Raw genomic sequence first — 18,780 nt, 5'->3', positions numbered from 1 at the left:
CCTCCAGTCTCTTCATAGTGAAGAAGAATGTGGGCACCTGTCAAAGTAGCTTGCAGCAAGGAGGTGGAGCCAGTCTCGCGATAGCTGCCAGCTCTCCGTGGATCACCAGAAATCTTCAGGGGATCTACATTGGGGTCCGTGCACCACAACTGGAGATTCACTGATGCAGGGAGTAGTTAGCCGCGTGAGAAAGGGTGTTTATTGTCCACAAACATGGCTTTTATTTGGTAGCTCCCCTTGTCAAAACCAGTAGCTGAACTTTAGCTTCTCATGAAAGGTTTTGTGAGGTGATTAAAAATAGTGTTGCTTTGGTTTTGGTTTTCCTTGAGTTGGAATGTGGGGATTCCCTGTACAGACATTGGGTTGTTCTTTCAGTCATATTATTTGCTATTATTTTTCTTTTTAATACTTATAATGAAGTGACTTATCCAAAACCCTGAAGGACAAATCCTTTTGATTACCCCAGCTCTTTCTCTTACTTGCAAATCCCATCTGCAGGTTGGAGTGTTAAATTCTGAAGTCTTTTCTCATCTGGTTGATAGCATGCAAAAAATCTGGAAATTGTGTGCGAGTGAGTACTGTGTGTGTTTAAGGTCATACATCCTTAAAAGTAGGGGTCTCGTTCTTGTTGTGTGTATCTGTAACTTGAATCCAGCGTAGCAGCGTGTTTGCACAGTTGTTGCATAGTTGTTCGTAGGTTCATACTGGAATTTTGTGCAGGGATGACAGTGACTGAATTATGTCAACTTTGATGTGTCAGCTACATCAGCGACTGTGGTGTTTACAGCTGTTGTGCCTTCTCCTTCAAATTCCACCTCACAGCCCTCTAGAGCTGCTTGTTATGAACTAATCCTCCTTTAACGTGGGGGAAACGACCTTGTTACTTTACTGCTTCCCAGCTATCATGCATGTTGCAATAAATCATGGATATGTGTAATACTCCCCCCCCCCGTTTTTTTTTTTTTTAAACGGTATTTTTTAACACTAACCCCATTGTTCTGTTTTGTGCAATCGCTAATATGAGCACGTGCAATTTGTGAGAAAGCGCTGTTTCCTTTGAAGACGTAAGCATTTCATATTGTGTTTAGTGGTGTGATGGAGGCGAGGGACACGGAGTTCTAGCTGTTAATCTGATTTGTGGCGCGGAGCGTCGCTATCCTGACTCGGGTGGCGTTAGAAGTTTACTTGCTGCGTTTTGGAAGCACCTGCAGCGCTCGTTACATTCAGAAACGAGACTTCTGCGGCGTTTTTCTTCCAGTTCTTTCCTCCTGTATCTCCTGCAGAGGTTAAAAATTAAAAAAAAAAAAAAAAAGGGGGGGGGGTTGAAGACAACGTATCTGTTTTATTTTAGGTAACCCAAGTGCAGGGTAGCGCGGACAGGAACTGCTTCTCGAACGGGGGCGACTCAGAAGTCGGGCTGACGGCATCATCGCGCGGTCTCGCCTGGCGCTGCAGGGCTGCGACTGCTCCGAGAGGACGAGGCTGGCTCCGGCCATGCTGGCGGCCCCGCAGCTGTGTCCGTCTTACACATATATGGGGCAGCTGTAGAGCCAGCTGTCGTTTGGTGTGAATCATACGGCAGGGGATGCTGTAAATAGACCTATGTGGGGTAATCTAATACCTGGCAGCCTTTTGATTTTTTTTTTTTTTTTTTTACTGCAGGCCCTTTCCCTCGTTCAGATAATTAAGGAGACTAATTAGTGAGTAAAGGGAGGCAGAGTGCAAACAGTTGTTACGCAGAGTATCTCGGTACTACTTTTTTTGTGCGTGAGACCTTTATAACGGTTTGTAAGGGGTTCAGGTCCTGCTTTTGTTAAAGAGGAAATTTGCATTGCGCTGTCAGTTAGCTCTTTCAGTCTTTTAATTTTGAGCATAAATATTCTGAATTATATCAACGTAAAGTGAGCTTATACAGGCACCATACGACAAGCAAGATCCGTGGTAGTGCAGTGGTGGCTTTAAAGCCTGTCAGTACTAAGCAGGTGACTGCAGACGTGTAAAAAGAGTAAAGATGACAACTAAAACCTGAGGACAGAATCTGGAATATGAGACCATATCAGCTACAGACAGCTGCGGAGGAGACATTAAGTCTAGAGAGGTCCTCGTAACATCAGCTCCGCGGAGACACCCACAAGCCACAAAACACTCCTGACTCTCTTCCGCAGCCCTCGGATGATCAGGAGTGCAGCGTTAAAGCGCTTCTGCCGAGCGAGCAGGGGAGAGCGGGGCACTGCTGGAGTCCCGAGTCCCTGCAATCGTTGGGGTCGGTTAGGTAGAAATGCCCCGGGGAAGGCCAAAGCGAAGGGTGCTGAACTCCTTCCACCGTGCAAACGGAAAGGCGTTCACCTTGGTGGCAGTTTCTGCCTCGGGTTAGAGGGCTGCAAACTAAGACGTGGTGGAGACAGCGTGCAAGTGCTGAGCGTTTGCGGGGAGGGAGCTGGAGGAAGGGAAACTTTCCGAGACAATTTGGCTGCTGTTTTACAGCCTTGCGCTCGGTGAAATGTTAGGAGCGGCATTGTGGCTCTTGATCTTTAATTTGGAATAGTGATTTGTTTTGATATTTGCAGGTGATCTTTCATGGTGTGCAGTGTGACCCATTGGGTGGGCTCAGGTTAATACAGAGATGACTCCATATGTGATGTACAGTTTGTTGCTTCAGAAGTATTACGTTGATAGTTGCATCTCCTCTCTCCAAAATGGTGTGTGTGTTTGGGTTTTGTTTTTTTTTTTTTTGTTTGTTTAATGGGAACCCTTTTGGAGCAGTTTATAATGAATAAGTGAGAATTTAACAGCTGGCTTTGTAATGTGAGAACAGTTCTTAGCCTTTAGGCCTCAGAAGGTTGTGCTTATCATGGAGGTAATATGGGAGGAGGCGAAAGGAAGAGGAGAGGGAAGCTGCCATAACATACTCGTTCCTTCTCCTTTTCCCCCTCTTGCTCACCTGCAGTGGGCTCCCTTGATCAGTGAACATGGTTGCCAGTTGCTTTCAAAGGGATCGTCTGCAAATGCTTGCGCTGAAAGATGCAGCTGTGAAACGCAAGAACGTGAATTTACTGGTGTAAATTTTGCCTGCGGACTTTCATGGTCATTCCTAATTGAGGAATGTTTTCTAAAGCCCTTTCCTTACATTTCTGCAGGTGCTGGAAGATAACGACTACGGTCGTGCAGTGGACTGGTGGGGTTTAGGAGTTGTGATGTATGAAATGATGTGTGGCCGGCTTCCTTTCTACAATCAGGACCACGAAAAGCTCTTTGAACTCATCCTCATGGAGGAGATTAGATTTCCACGAACTTTGTCACCTGAAGCAAAATCTCTTTTGTCAGGTTTGCTGAAGAAAGATCCTAAGCAGAGGTAGGTGAGACAGTTGTTTTAATATTTGAGTTTTAAACAGTTGTGTCCTCAGAAATACCAAAATCAAAAAAACCTCTGAACAAAAAAAAGTTCCGCGGGAGTCTTTGCAAAAAATTATCAGTTGTGCTATTTAGAGGCGTGTCAGTGAAAGGGAACTGTTCTCAAGGCCAGTGGCTTAAAAACAGTTTGTTTCTATGCTGCTATATGAAAGACCCATAGCAACATTACTAAAAAAAAAATTGGAAATGGTGCTGCGCAAAGGGCTATTGAACGCACGCATGCCAGTCTTGTTTTCTTTGTTTGAAGTTGAGGAAGATATTTCAGGAAAAATCCTGGTTTTGTTTCTAAGCACTTCAAAATTACCACGTACCGAGAATAACTGAGAAATGTAGCCAACAGACCTATTTGTTTTTGTTTTAACTTTTGACACAAGCTGACGCTGCAGATAGCAACACGGAGCAAATTTGGTAATCAGAAGGCTGAGTTTTAGTATACGATGGCTCCCCTCAACACAAAACTGTAGCTCTGGACAAAGCAAGTCGGCCCTGCTTTAGGTTATAACTACGTAAATGATGACTGTGCGTTGTAAAGTACTCTGCAGTGACTGCTTTCACCTTCTATCTGCTGCTTTCTGTTTTCTGAATTTTCTATTAAATCTATGCCGTTGATTTAGCATCCAGCTTTGGACAGTAGGTGGTGATGTTTATACCATCTTTGTGATGGAGTGTGTACCATGCTTAATCTACTTTTCTTATTTTCTCCTTGTTGTTTTTTTGTTATGCTTTCTTATTTAAAAAGTAATCCTTAATTTAAAAAACAAAACAAAAACCAAAACAAAACAACGAACCAAACTCTTAATGGCTCACAAAGAAGAAATAGAACAAGATCCAGAAATAATGTAGACCTTCCCACTAAACTAAACACTGGTTTAAAAACTTGCCATCTTATCAACCCGGAAAGTTTTTAAAAGATGATATCATGACTCTGCCTGTCGCCCGTCCTGAACCTTTCCTTAAAGAACGGGCCCTGGTGAGGAGATCTTTCATGTGAGGTGCAAGTAGGATGCTCTGGTTCGCTTTTTGGTATGCGGGCCCACATGCTATGAAAATTGTTTTGGCCACTTCTCACAAAGTTACAGCAAGGGATTTTTGTCATCACTACAGACTATTTCCATCACTATTTTTAATAGAAAATACTACTGAAAGGTCTTGTGATGCAAACCTGCAGTTTGTACTGCCAGACGGTTTGGCGACACGGGGAACCAGGAACGGTCGTAGACGTGACCACCGCCAGACTTGTGCTAGGTTGGGAACAGCTTTACATCCCTCTTGAACCGGGCAGGAGTTGCAAAGGGACTTCCAGGAAAAGGTTGTGTAGTTGATTAGCAACCCCCCCCCAGGCACTGGGCTCTGCAAATGTGGTTGCAGCCCATGCCAACAGGATTACTGTCCGGGAACGCGCTGGGTTAAATAGAATCCTGACCCTTTTGTAGCTTATTCAGGTGGGGCCTTTCAATCACTGGAAATACAAGCAGCATCTGCTGTAATCTGTTCTTAAAGGAGCATCTCTGATGAACCAAAATGCAATTTGTTTACAAACAAAGAACGCCCACTTGTTTCTAATTACAAGGCTTCTCCGATGCCAATAATTACTCCACAATATGCTCATTCTATACAAATAGCCACTTCTTCACATGCATCTTCAGCAGGCTTGGAACCAATGATGCTCCGATCTGTTGGACAGATGATTTCCATGCTGTTGATAGAAATAACTATAGACAAGAGAAGCATGCACACGCGCCTGCAGCTTACTAATTACACGGGTGCGTCCCAAGCTTTTTGGGTTATGGGACCATTCTTAAATACTGGTTTCTCACCGATCACCGTTCACCCAACTTTTTAACCAAAGATATGACTTTGCAAATCCACTGCACTTCACGGTGTTTCAGGCAACACTGGAAACAATGAGGCAGAAGTGCTAGGGGTAGAACTCGTGAATCCTGGTCTGGCAGTTTTATGTTTTTTTCATTAAGTCAGCGCCTCTCCAGTGTGGTCTGCGTGCTGGGCGGGGGCTGGAGTGCTTGGCAGTTGCCTCAGAGGGAGTTCATGGAGCCACGTTGAAGAAAAACAGCCTTAAAAATGTATTCAATGAAAAGTTAAATGGTAAGCGTGTGCGACAGTCCAGTTGACGTAAGCCTTTAGGTGACACTTTGGGGAGCCACGGTGCAATACCACAGAAATCTCCTCCTTCATAAAGCCAAGTGCTTGACGAAAGTTGGTGTTGTCATAATGTTGCCTGCAGCCAAAAACATCAGAATTGGCAGCATTTACTTACTGCTAGTAAGCTTAAGTGGGACAGAGGAGACAGCCAAAAGAACCAGGAAAATGAACCCAAGGGGATGTTCTCCCTTCCAGTAAAATGTTTTGTGTGTGTGTATATGCACATATATATATATATATATACATATACATACACACACACACGCATGCATATAGATATATATAAAAAAGAGAGAGAGAGAGATGGTATAATGAAGCTCAGTGATGAGGAAGCTTTAAGTTAGATACTCAAGAACTAGTGAATCTTGACCTGGAACAGTGAATTAAATCTTAAAAGCTAGCTGTTGTACCTGATATGGTAATATTGGAGCAGTCTTGGTATACACAGCAATTCAGTTTCAAGCTTGCAGGCATATGGAGAAAATATGAAGAACAATAGATTGCATTCTGCTTTTAATCATGACTGTTTTCTAAATTTGGTCATATAAAATCCCTTTTGTAACAGTAAAGGAATTTTGAAGTTTCTTTTGGGATTGATATAAATGTATTAATCTTGTAACGTGAGCCTTCATTTTCCCAAGAAGGAAAAAGCTATTCTACAAACATTTCCTTTTAACGTGACCTGAAATTCTCCTTTGGGGCTTTGTAGCATGTATCAAAGAGGAGGAGAAGGTAATTATAGCTTATTTCTGTATGTAAAGCAACAAAGTTTTTAAGTACTTCTATTGTTTTTTCTCTGACTATGGAAACGGGAGCGTGTGACAGTGGGCATGGATCAGAATGCTCCATGTAAACTGCCTGAATTTGGATGGCTGGGGGTGTAATCAGCAAAGCGTGTCTAGGAAACTGTGAATCTTAGCCCGTTTTAAACTTGAAGGAACTTCAGGATATTTTCTCTGAGTTCTAATCATATCTGATTTAATTCTGTGCCTTAGAGCTCCCTGTCTTAGGTAAAGGTGGCTCCCAGTGTTCTGACGTTAACTCTTTACTTTTATGGTGCTTTTGCATCTTGCCATTCAAGGAGAATGAGAGAAAGGAGATGCAGCATTTCACAAGCCTTTTCTAAAAGACGCAATAGCTCTTTCTCTGCACAAAATCATAGTTATTGCTTTGCTTTGGAGTGCCAAAACTGGCCTCTGGTACCTGTGATCAGTTCATGCAGCAATACAGAGATACTGCACTTTGTTCTTTCTAGTGATGGTGACTGTTTCCACATCAAGAAGGCAACTTTGTGGCTGCAGATGTTCAGGAAGATCAGGGTCAAGCCTTTACTTGCTTGAAAACCAACCTTTTCCTTTCTGAAGGAAGGTGATTTGTAGCAGAGGCATGTGTCCGAGTTCTCTGCTGGCTGTGCTCTGCTACGTGAAGGGTAGGCGGCTTGAACAAATTATTGCTCTCGAACACGGCCAGGTTTGCAGCCACTGTTGCTGCTGCTGGAGTTGGAAGAGGTTGAGGTGACAGTCACAGCAACTTAATGGGGCCTGGATGTAGTCCCAGCCTGGCTGGGTGGTGGGCAGGAGGAAGCGATGGGCTGCCCGCGCAGCGTTACGCCTCACCTGTGACAGACTTCATGCCTGCAGGGCAGAGATCTGATCCCGAGTTTTGCAATCACACGTGGCAACCAGCATTTCGTGTTTGTGCCAAAACCTGTGTGTCTTGAGAACAAAGATGTTTCTCTCTCTGGAGAACTGTGGTGTTTCTGGGTATCGCTTGAGCCCTGCAGAATGCTCCTCACGTCTTTATACAGGTTTCACCAGGTGCTGTTGAGGTAGACTGAGTTTCAGCCATTTTATATAATAGTTTACTCTAAACCATTTCATGTCAAGCTATTCAGGACCAGCAGGAGTTTGGACAACGTGAAGCAGTTCACCCAATAGAAAACTGAACTGAAGCTGAGGAAAAATATGAAAGGCAAATCTATAGAGATTTATTTCCAGCTTTCTAGAAATCGGTCGCTCAGAAACTTCGAGAGCCTCAGCTTCCCAAAACATGACTCTTCTGTGGTTACCACTGTTGGCTGGGTAGGTGGGAGCTCTTCCAGTGTTGCAGGATCATTACTTCTGTTTCACATACAACTTGTGCTAAAGAAGTGGGGAGGTAATGCTCCACATGAGGCTGGGAATTACATTAAGTTTTCCAAAAGTCTTAATCTCTGAACAGGAAACCCCCAAAGGCTGTGTATGTGTGGGTTTTCGTAGAATACAGCTATTTCTTTCCAAATTGGCATTTAACAAATTGTTGTGTTACAGAACCCACCCAGAGCGTCTTTCTCCGTGCTGCTAATAGTGGTCACAGAAAAGCAATGTAGATGCAATTCCTAACTACTGGCATGTTGCTAGTAGAGGCCTTTGAGGGTAAAAGCCGTAGTAAAACAAGTTACTAGTTTCCTTCCTGATTGTATAAGAGAAGGTGAATTATGCATCTGCGTACTCTGTCCTGGTGAGCACAAACAGCTTTTGTAGCGCTGGTTTTCTTGAGCCCGATGGGTATGTTTAAATTGCTGTGGAACCAAGTTTGGGGGCAAGGGGTGTCAGAGGGGATCACGTTAAGACCTTGTAATGAGATAGGCCTAAGCCCATGCTGATTTTGGACATGCGAGTGGAAGGTGCCCATGACGCAGTGAGTTTCAGCAGCCTCACCAGCAGGGAGCAGGAGGAATTCCAGTCCTTGTGTCCCGCGATGAACTGCGAGGCTGCAGCCAGGGCAGAGCAGGTCTCTGCAACACTTTTGGAAAGTGAAGAATTCCTAACTTAAGGCCTGAATGAACTATTAGACGGTCTGGTCTTTTTTCATACCTTATTTGCTTGCATAAATCTGGGAAAGAAGGTAGAACCTAACTGTTTTCCTTGAAAATTTGGGTGTGTGGCCATTACTTTTTTTTTTTTTTAATAATCAGCTGTTACCAGTCAAGAGAACCAGAGAGAAGTTTTTCTTACTGCTGCTTAGCTTCTTCACTTTCTGTAATGTTTCCTTGTATATGGTAAGCTTCAGTGGTCTCTTCTTAAATCCTATTTATGCTATTCTTGGTTCTGTCCGAAGACGTACGTGCAGTAACTTTATTGTACGATAACTTTTCCAGACTTTATTCATGCTGTATTTTTCTTCAGTTGTTACATGTCCTTGCAAGAGCCCAATTTGTTGCTCTTTTCAGTACCCAGCGTTTCTTGGAGATGATTTGTTGTATTAGGGACTGACTGAATTTAGTTCACCTTGAAAGGGTCCTTTTGTAATAATTCTCTGAAAAACAAGTGTAATTCAAAATAAATTCACCTGCAGAACATTGGTCTTCTATTGTAGTTTTCCCATTTGATCTGAATGGATTTGTTTAATGGTATGAATTTTTAAAAGGCAAGTACAACGTCAGGGGTGTCTGTCGGCATTTCCCTGAGTATGTATTTGCCCTTCATGGAGTGAAGGCTCATATTAGATAGCATATTCTCCAGAGCACTTGTATATGGCTGCAGTGAGCGAGCCTTTCTGCATACTTGTGCAAAACACTGTGTGGGTTGTTCTTAGCTTATATTCACTTCCAAACTCCCAACCTTCAATGCAGAAGTGCAGTATGGTGGCATCTGTGAATAGGGAGGATAGGATTAATTGACTCCCCCCTCTCCTTCACTGAAGATCTTCATCTTTACTGGGGAAGCAAGGAGGAGCCTGATACAGACTTGGCAGAGCCTCTAGACCTGTGGGGAACCAGCCGAAGGATGACTGCTTGCAGAGTTTGTGCCTGTTCCCAGGCTGCCCTGGAGCTTGTCTCTGTTCCAGGCTACTCTGCAGTCACGTAACATGCTATCAGGCAGATGGTGGAGCCATCCGCCAGCTTGTTTTGGCCTGCAAGGCTCAAGGGTGAACTTAGGCTTGGTCTTAGATTTGACCTGAGGAAGGGAAGTGTGACTTCCCAGGGCTTTGCGACTTAAAGCCTTGGCATCGGTTCCCTGTTCCGCTACATATTTTCTGAATGAATGTGAGAAAAACCCTTAAGTTACTGCTTTTAAAAAAAAAAAAAAAAAAAAAAAAAAAAAAAAAAAGGACCAGGAAGCACGCATGAACCCTGAACTACCGGTCACCTCTGTTGCCTAGCTTCTGTGGTACAGTTGTGGCCTGTGTTGACTTGTACTCTCTGAAAATAGTGCTCAGACATGATTTAGAAGACTGCATACACCAGGATCCATTCCTAACAGGCAGTATGGACAAAACTTCACCATATTTGACTCCCTCCACACTAAACAGTTGCCCAATGCTGTCCCTAAAGGCACTGTGCTTTCAAGCATACTTGCATTCAGGTTATTCTTCTAGGCTCAAGCTGTAAAAATGTCACTCTAACAGGCTATAGGACAGCCTTCACATTACTTCTGATACTTTTGAACTGAACCCCTTCCCTCCACCGCCAAATAACAATATATTAGGGCCATAGTCTTTGCCATGTGGTGTGGAGGAAATTCAGGGCCAAGCGCTGTGTAAGCATATAGATGAGGCCAGGTTGCTTGGCTTCAGGTTCAGAGAACGGTCCTTGGCCCTCTCTTTGTTTAGCAGTATAGTTAATCTCTGAGCCACAATTCTAAGTATTAAAATAGGGATAATTTCCCAGTTGGCTAGTGTAATTTGAGGAAAATACACCAAGAATCAGTGAACATTCAAATACTACCTGTCAGTCTGGATGAATGTGATAGTACCTCTTGCCTTTAAAATCCTGAGAGTTTCTTAACCTTGTTACCTGAAAGTAAGTGTCCTGCTGATTACTCAGTATGTGTTTTGTTCTCTTGGCGCATGTCTTTGCGTGCAGATGTGATGCAGCCTTCTAGAAAACGTTTTAACCTCCACAGCAAAATTCAAGCATTTGTTAACTCAAGACTGCAGCTAAACTGATTGCATCTCTAAGCTGTATGGACAATTTTATTTTGGAATAAAAGTGCTTTATCTTGATATACCTTAAGTCAATAGAACACCCTTTGTACTTCCTTGAAACCAAGGAGGATGAAAGATTTGCATACAATGTGATATTATCACTGCAGTTGTCAGCTGTTTTCTTTAATGGAAATTTAAATCAGATTACATAAATCAGATTGTCTTCAAAATCTTTGCCTCTCTTATTCTTCAAAATCAAATTCAGTTTTACTGCTGGCATCACTCTAGAAAATTGTAAGAGGTGGGCACTTTTTAATTTAGAAGGAGAGAAGGCTGGTTGGCTAAGACCTCTTACTTGCTGTCCTAGGGACTGGAGCAGACCCTGCATCATTTCTGAAGGCCAGATCTTTTAAAGTGTTGTGTTTTGTTAAGAGAAACCTTAATTCTATAGCACTAAAGACTACTTCTTATCATGTTTTCAAATCTTACAGTGGTACTGTGTTAAAGTCTAAAATAGATTATCAAAACTTGTGGTTCCTGCAGCCCATGTACAAGAAATGCATGCAAAGCACAAATGCCATAACTCTCAAATGTGTTATGTAAACTCAGAACCTCTTCACCACTATTTTATAAAAATTGTGTGAGGAAAAATAGCTATACTTAAACATTTACTTATTTTACCCCAAACAGGTTAGGTGGTGGTCCTGATGATGCAAAGGAGATTATGCAACACAAATTCTTTGCTGGCATTGTTTGGCAAGATGTATACGAGAAAAAGGTACTTGTATAACTGTTCTCCCACAGTGAATTCTGTTTGTGGATATATTGAATATTTCAATTTTATTGCCCTTTGTAAGGTACACAGAAGACCTCCATGAAAGAGGTTTGCAGTTGCTTTTTAACAGAGCTAAATTACTTCGTTTCTTAAGTACTGTAGTTGGGTTACTTCTGAACCAAAGCTTTTTATTTCCTCAACGAGAGAAGTATCTCTCAATGAGATACTTGTTTCTGTGACTGAGTAAATAGGATGTGACCTAAATTGCTTCTGAATTTGGACAGAATATAAACTTATCAAATGGCTTTCCCTGTGAATTCTTGTTTCCATTTTTCACTATCAGTTGAATTATCCTCTGCAATTTCTGGAGCCCAGAAGTGAGTTGTTACTGGTTTCTGAGCATGTGGAAGTAAAAATAACTAGAAGCAGTAGTGGAACAGTAGCTGTTCCCTTTCTGTAGTCTTAGCTTGAATAATAAAATTAGATTGAATTAGGCAAGCACAGAGAAGTGTAGGCTTTTATATCAGTTCAAGTCTAATTTTTTTCCATGACAGAGGGATGATGTGAAGTATTCATGATTTTTTTTTTTTCCTCCATCAGTGTTCTTTGAGACCCTTTGAGTTTGCAGGCTTTCCAGTGGGAGTCACTGAAATCAAAGAGACTGACCCAATCAGTATGGATATATTTCATCAGTTGTCTCTTTGCCTTATTCATCCACATATAACTTACTCTGCTCATCCAAGATGTCCTGCTCACCCCTTTCAGGGTGATCTGCTGTTGTCCTCTTCCTTTTGCTTCTCACCAGCCCCGTTCTCCATAACACTCATGTGAAATGCAGCCACCTAGAACTTGGGTCTGGTGATCCAAGGTTTCTATCTGCTGAAGCCACGTGGTCTTGTTCTGCCTCAGCCTTCCCTGATTTCGCTCCTTCCCTCTGCAGCTCCTTGTGACATCAGATCGAGTTTAATTTTTAAATAAGGTTTAGTTCTCCCTCCAGTTGGTAGGAGCAGCTAAGAAACTCCTGTGCCTCATTAGGTATGCTGCTTTTTAAAATTACAAAGGCTTTTTAATAAACACAGCATTTAATCTGCTCCGAGTTTAAATTCTTTGGATTCTTCTGGTAAAACTATTGCTGTGGTCTATTAGCAATTCCCATTCCCAATTAGCAATTCCCTAAAACATAGAGAATAATACTGCTGGTTTCCATATTGTATTGGGAGAATTGTCAAGTGCTTATATACAATTATAGAGAGTGCTCTGTTTCCTTCTCCTTTCTTCAATTCTTCACAGATATGCATGGCTCAAGGGAACTGAAAAATTAAAAAATAATTAGTTCTTTGTGCCCTTTAAATTGTACTTAGAGCTTAGACCCCTGGCCTTTCCAAGCGTTCCTTGAAAGAGAGATAGGTGCAACCACAAAGTGAGTAGGGCAGAAGGGAATCGCATGGAGTTTATCCAGCATAATGTAAAGAGTATGTCTGAATTACTGTTCTAAACTCGTGGTTACCCTCTTTTGACTCAATTGGCAAACTAAATACTTGGGGTTTTGCTAATTTTCTGTAATTTAAGATTAAAAGTTGATAACGGGGCTCAAATATCTTTTGATTTGTTAACAAGTATGATGGTAGTTCTCCTTCCCTGAACAGAGGAGAAATCAAACAAGCTGGGGCAGCTGATTTATCCATGAGACTGAAAGCCTTCATAAAATGTTCCTTAGTAATTCTGTGAAGATTTTCCTGAAGGGTACATGCCGTGCTGACTCAGATTGTTGTGGAAACTACCAGAAAACTCCAGATGTTAAGTATTTTGGAGAAGATAGTGTGCCAGTCAAGACTCTTTCTGTCTTTGGCTTATGCAAGCAGGTTAGCTTCTGGTTTTGCTCCTGTCCAGTTAGTTTACATCCAATTTCAGACATACCTACTATTAACTATTGTAGAAATAACCATGCTGTGCAAATGAAGAGATTTTGGAAAGCCTGTGAGTAATTGCTGGCAGTTGTTCTGGGTGATCCAGAGAGGATCTTGTAGCATTTGCCTGAAACTTAGTCTCACAGAGAAAAGCTGATTTTTTTTTCAGCTACCTAGCGGTGTTTATGTGCTAAGCTTGGTTACCCACTCTCTCCAGATAATGGCAAATATGTTTATGAATATAGGCTTGGGGTGATCAAGAGCACTTACTTTGTAATTAAGCTTTTTGGAAACATAGCTTTGCTTTGAATTATAAGGAGTTTTGAAGAACTAGGGTTGTCCCAAGAATTTAAAATCTTCATTAGACTATCGTGGAAAACTGGTGCTATTTGTCTCTGGTGTTTTTTTGTTTTTTTTTTTTTAAAAAAAATTGCACTATATTGTTCATCCACCAGCAAAACATATGCAGTGAGATTTTAATCGTATGTTTTTTTTTCTCCTGGTCTTTTTTTGCCTCTTAAATCAACATACGCCTACAGGTCTCATGCTGGTGTGCAGCAGCGGGAGACTTCAGGTGGCACCTCTCTGCCAGCTGCGCCGCAGAGCTATTGCAGTGCGAGCTTTCCAATGAAACAACGTGTTTGCTTGGTAGAACTAGCGTTACAGCTTTCTGCTGCTTCCCCTCTGTTTTCCAATTTAATGTTCTGAATTTGACAGTTAGGAAAAAAACTGTCTTGTGGGTGCATCTTAGTCTATCTCCAATTGTTTTAACAGATATTCAAAAAGAAAAAAATTATGTAGGCAGCACTTGCCCGTTACGCATGTGTTCTGACTTATGAGTGCTGTTGCAAGTCACACTGATGTGCGTAGTTCAGGTATCTGCTGCAGTGCCCAAGTCCTAAATCGCTGTGTTGTACACAGCCAGTTAGAGCAACTGGGAGCAGTACAAGTGCCAAAAACACCATTAGCTGAAAGGGCAGGATAGAGCTTCATATGCATGCATATGTTGTCAAAAACCAAAGCAAGGTTTGCTTTAAGGACTAGGCAGAAAACTGCTACAGGGAAAAAGAGAGGAGAGTTTTAAAATGGGGGAGAAAGAATACCCATCCTCAACAAGGTTTTCATACATAGCATACTGATATGGCTTAATTGAGAACATCCTAATGGGAAGCATTGCCTGCGTGATGGCTTAAGGAGGAATGTAAGGCCAGATGACTTATGGCTTTGGGATAGCCTTTCTTATTTTCGTTTTTAAGTTCAGGGCATAAGCCCACTTACAAAGACATGATTTCTTTTGACAGGAACATTTGTCAGGCAACTTCAAGACATCCACGGGCACATAGAATCATTAGTCTTTTTAAAAAGGATGATAACTGTGCTGTCTTATAAGCACTTAACATTTTTATATCCCTTAATGTTTAAACATTGGTTTTTAAATTGTGGACTGTTTCTTTGTATTTGGAAATACCACCATATGTGTAGATTACACTTCTTAAAATATTTACATTGAAAATAAAGGAGCTTTATTGTAGTCCTTTTTGTTTGCGAGGCAGGATAACACTCTTAAGTGTTCTCGGAACAGATGAGAAAGGTGATCCCGGTGATAGGGAGCTTGAAGCTAGTACTTTTCTTATTAACCAATTGACTTGTCAAGCAAATGGCTCTTTGAATCTACATTAGGGGGAAAAAATGGGGGAGGAAGAGAGGTGTTTTGTACCTTCAAGATTTGCGGATGTTTTCTAGGTAGTAACTTCTCTCGGTGTGGTGCTTGCTGCTTTAAGAGCAAGGAGTGCAAGTCTCGGGGTCACTGCTTAATTCCATTTGGAACAATTTACCATTTGCCTAGAACAACTTTTCCCTGCAGCTTCAGTTTGGAAGCCATATACTTCCTCAATCACGCTCCTAAATTGTTGCCTGGTGTGGCTCTGTGCTATTAAAAGATGGCCATGTTTGACCCCAGTAGTGGGCGAACCGAAGCCCAGCATTGAGAGCTATTACATGTCCTCCGTGGCAGGGCTGAAAGCAGTGTTTACGTTCCGTTTCTGCTGTGTCGTGCAGCGGGGAGGTGAGCAAGGTCTGAATCCCAGCTACGTTGCCCTCCAAAACTGTACGTGTTCCAACTCTGTGCATCTGTATACAACCAGCTCTGCTGTGCTACTTCCCAGGCTTTCTCCTCCTCCAGCCCCAGTCAAGCAGCTCAGCTCCATCTGGAGTTCGTGTTGCCAGCGCTTGCCTCCATACACATGGATGATTTCTAGCCCTCCTGCCCGAGTGAGTTTCAAGATTAGGACCCAGAGAGTGCAACTTGTGGTTTAACAAGAGGAGGATGTTTTCTGCTGAGCATCCCCGTTTGTTGTAACCACTCCAAATTTCTGAAGTTCAGAGTTGATATCAAACTGCTTTTGGGGATCTGGAGTATAATGCTTAAGGTTGCTACCTTGTCCTGAATTACCCCACGTTGGTCAGATCTGCTGCACAGTTGCACGCTGAGCTATGTAATAAACGCAGTGACTCTAGTTGTAGTTTTTTTTGTGAAGTTGAAACCTTCAGGATGATATGCAAGTCTAGCTGATTGATTTGGTATCACTAAGCATGTTTCTTCCCCCCCCCCCCCCTTAAATCAGACAAGATGCAGTCTGCAATTTGCATATAATTAAGTGGGGAAACAGCATATACTATTAATTTTTAGCATTTATAAGCACATAGTTTATTACTTGAAGGAACTGTAGGAGCCTAGGATTTTCTTTGTGCAAATAGCTTCTAGGGGAAAAACTCCTTACATGTCCCACAAACAGCACATGCACACCTAAGTAAATATACTAGATACTGTTAATTTTATATGAACCAGTGTGTTTATTTGGTTTAGTAGTATAAGAATAGCCATAGTAGCTTATAAGACTACTTCAGATCCTACCTGTTTCAAACTGTACTTTAAGAACCTGTAAATGGACGGTATTTTTCTACCTTTTTTAGCTTGTACCTCCGTTTAAGCCACAAGTTACATCTGAAACGGACACACGATATTTTGATGAAGAATTTACAGCACAGATGATTACAATCACTCCTCCTGACCAAGGTAAATTTTCCCAGCTGTTTCCCACTATCTTCCTTAAACAACCAAAAGTAATTTGCTGTAATGCTGTCCAGTCTCTTTAGAACATGTGGACAAAACTTCAGTTTAAGCTTGTGTGTTTTTCCATATATGCATTTGAACAAGAAATGGTAAATTGATGTGAAACTTTCCACATCAATCTTTTCCAAACTTGGGAAATGAAAAAAAATATTTTAGAAGATGTCGTGATTACTTGTGCAGTGTCTTCAAAATCTGCGTACTCCCACTGGAAAATAATCTGAGTTTGGCACATGTATATGTGTACCCACATTGTGTATATATCCAACCAGTCAACTGAGTGTGGTCACTATTCAGTCAAAATATATTTTATTGTCATTAATTGAGCATGTTTGATGTTCTGAGTTGGTGACTACCAAAAATTCAGAGCAGTGAATACAGATGTAAGCAGTGCAACTCCTAGTGATATTAAATGGGCATCAGAACAACTATTTTCAGAACATACACAAAAATCAGTATCTTCTGCAGTGCCCATTTGATGAGGTGAGATTTACGATTTCCTGTTTTTTGTCTTGTCAAGCTGTGGAAGAAAAAAGCGACGGTGAATTTGTTGAAAGAACTTAGTGCATTACCTTACTGTTTGCGTATTTAAAATGGAAAAAGTACTAAGTGTTGCCTAACGTTTTTGTGTTCTCAGATGACAGCATGGATTGTGTAGATAACGAGAGAAGACCTCATTTTCCTCAGTTCTCCTATTCAGCCAGTGGAACCGCTTAATGTTTTGCAATGTTTTCCCATTCAGAAACAAAACAGACTGCATTTTGGGGACCTTACTTCAATGGACACTAGAGAACTTTCTATATTATCTGAATTACAAACTGTGTTTGTATTACAATTTAGATAAATTTGTAGGAAGCCTCACAGATTCTGTATTTAAAACAATTCTTTGATGCATTTTTGAGAAGGAAACAAATCCATTCTTAAAGTATTAAGCCAAGGCTTTTATGCTGAATGACCATAGGTTTTTAAGAATATACACCAAAACTGTTTACTTTAGAATTAAGGTATTCAACATATCAGCAACTCTGACCAGAAAATCCCCTTGTTTTATTTATTTCATACAGTTCATTATCTAAATATAGAATCTGCACTCTGAACAATTAGATTTATATAGGAAGATATAAGACTTTAGTAGCTAGTGCAATAATATAAGCAACAAAGTGAACAAACTCTGGAGGTTTAGGGTTCAAACTCATTTTGGACAGCAGTGAAGTGTCATCCGACTCCAGAAAACCAACTATAGGAACAGCATTAATGGCCTCAGTGAGGTAAATCAAAAAGCAAAAGTTATTTTTGTTATAACATCTGCTGCAAGACATTACATATCAAATTGAATTCAGTGGAATCTAGTCCATTACTACATCGTACAGATGAGAGTTCCATTCAGGACAGTGCATTTAATTATTCCATTTGCGTAGAGTTTGGGAATACTTAATAGGATTGGCTTCTCAGAACATAGCACACATTGATTTACCAGTCTAATCCACAGTGCAACAGTGCAAAATCACCCACTTTCAGCAGTGTATAAAAATGCCATACAGGTCTAAGTGAGAAATCATCTTAATGAGTGAGTCAGCCAGACAAAAGTACATTTTGGCACTGAAGTAATGACTTGTTGCCGCTTTTTTTTTATGAAAAGATATATGAATATATATAAACACTTAAAGATTTTTTTTGCATCATGCCAGATCATTTCCTTTCTTGAGTGTGCATTAAAGGTATCAGCTGAAAGTTCATGGTGCCTTCTCACTCTTGAAGATTCACTTTAACAGTGTTTCCCATGTGTAGGAAAAAAGCTAGGTTGAAACTTCATGTGTGTTTGAATAATAATGGTGTTCAAAAAGTGAATTTTTTTTGTTTTCATTTTTAATCTTAGTGAAAAATTCCCAACACCCTATTTTTTGTTGTATCATGTTTCTTTGTAAGTTTCATAAAAGCAGTCTTATTCTGTCTCTGCTGCGAATGAACTTATTCCAGTGTAGGTTGCGTCCTCTTAAATTGCTTTTTTTTTGTTTTCCATTCTCTTGACTGTATAAAAATGATGACATGTACTGCAGTTAACTAGCATTTAATTTTTTTTATTTGAAAGGGAGTACGTTATGGAAACCCTCACTTTCCCTTTCCAGCAGAAACTGCTGTTTGCACAGAGAGCCCATCACCTTGATTTTTTTTTTTTTTAACAACGTTGAACTCTAGTATTTTTACTTATGATATGAAAGTTTCCCTCAGCATACTAAATAAAATTTGCTTTAACAAGCTAGGTTCTTATTTCTTGTGGTAGGAGCTCTCTGGATTTGTAGAGATGCAACAACTGCTCTTCAGTGCATGCACCTCTGTTGAGGGACTTAGCCTTTTCTGTCCTTCACCAGTTGTTTCATCTCTGGGCTGATCATTATTCAAAGATAATTTTGGAAAAAGTTTAAGTAATACACCCTGTGCCAGAAATACTTTGTGTGTTGAGGTGAATGAGGACAGGCCTCATTTTGCTG

The 18,780-nt window shown here is 41.1% G+C and overlaps 1 protein-coding gene across 12 annotated transcripts in view; it reads left to right on the top strand.

The window, feature by feature from the left end:
- The window catches only part of AKT1 (AKT serine/threonine kinase 1), a 76,169-nt gene extending 57,622 nt beyond the window's left edge, over positions 1–18,547 (top strand). For all 12 annotated transcript variants that reach the window (XM_068947272.1, XM_068947269.1, XM_068947270.1 and 9 more), the window contains 4 exons: positions 3,138–3,352; positions 11,170–11,257; positions 16,135–16,237; positions 16,929–18,547. In XM_068947272.1, coding sequence (XP_068803373.1) covers positions 3,138–3,352; positions 11,170–11,257; positions 16,135–16,237; positions 16,929–17,008 — 486 coding nt within the window. In that variant the 3' untranslated portion in view covers positions 17,009–18,547. The remainder of the gene's footprint in view (positions 1–3,137; positions 3,353–11,169; positions 11,258–16,134; positions 16,238–16,928) is intronic.
- Positions 18,548–18,780: the final 233 nt, after the last annotated feature.

This window comes from Struthio camelus, chromosome 5, assembly GCF_040807025.1.
Source record: "Struthio camelus isolate bStrCam1 chromosome 5, bStrCam1.hap1, whole genome shotgun sequence".
Classification (NCBI taxonomy): Eukaryota; Metazoa; Chordata; class Aves; order Struthioniformes; family Struthionidae; genus Struthio; species Struthio camelus.
Note: the sequence above shows the minus strand (reverse complement) of the source record. Positions and strands in the feature narration are given on the sequence as shown.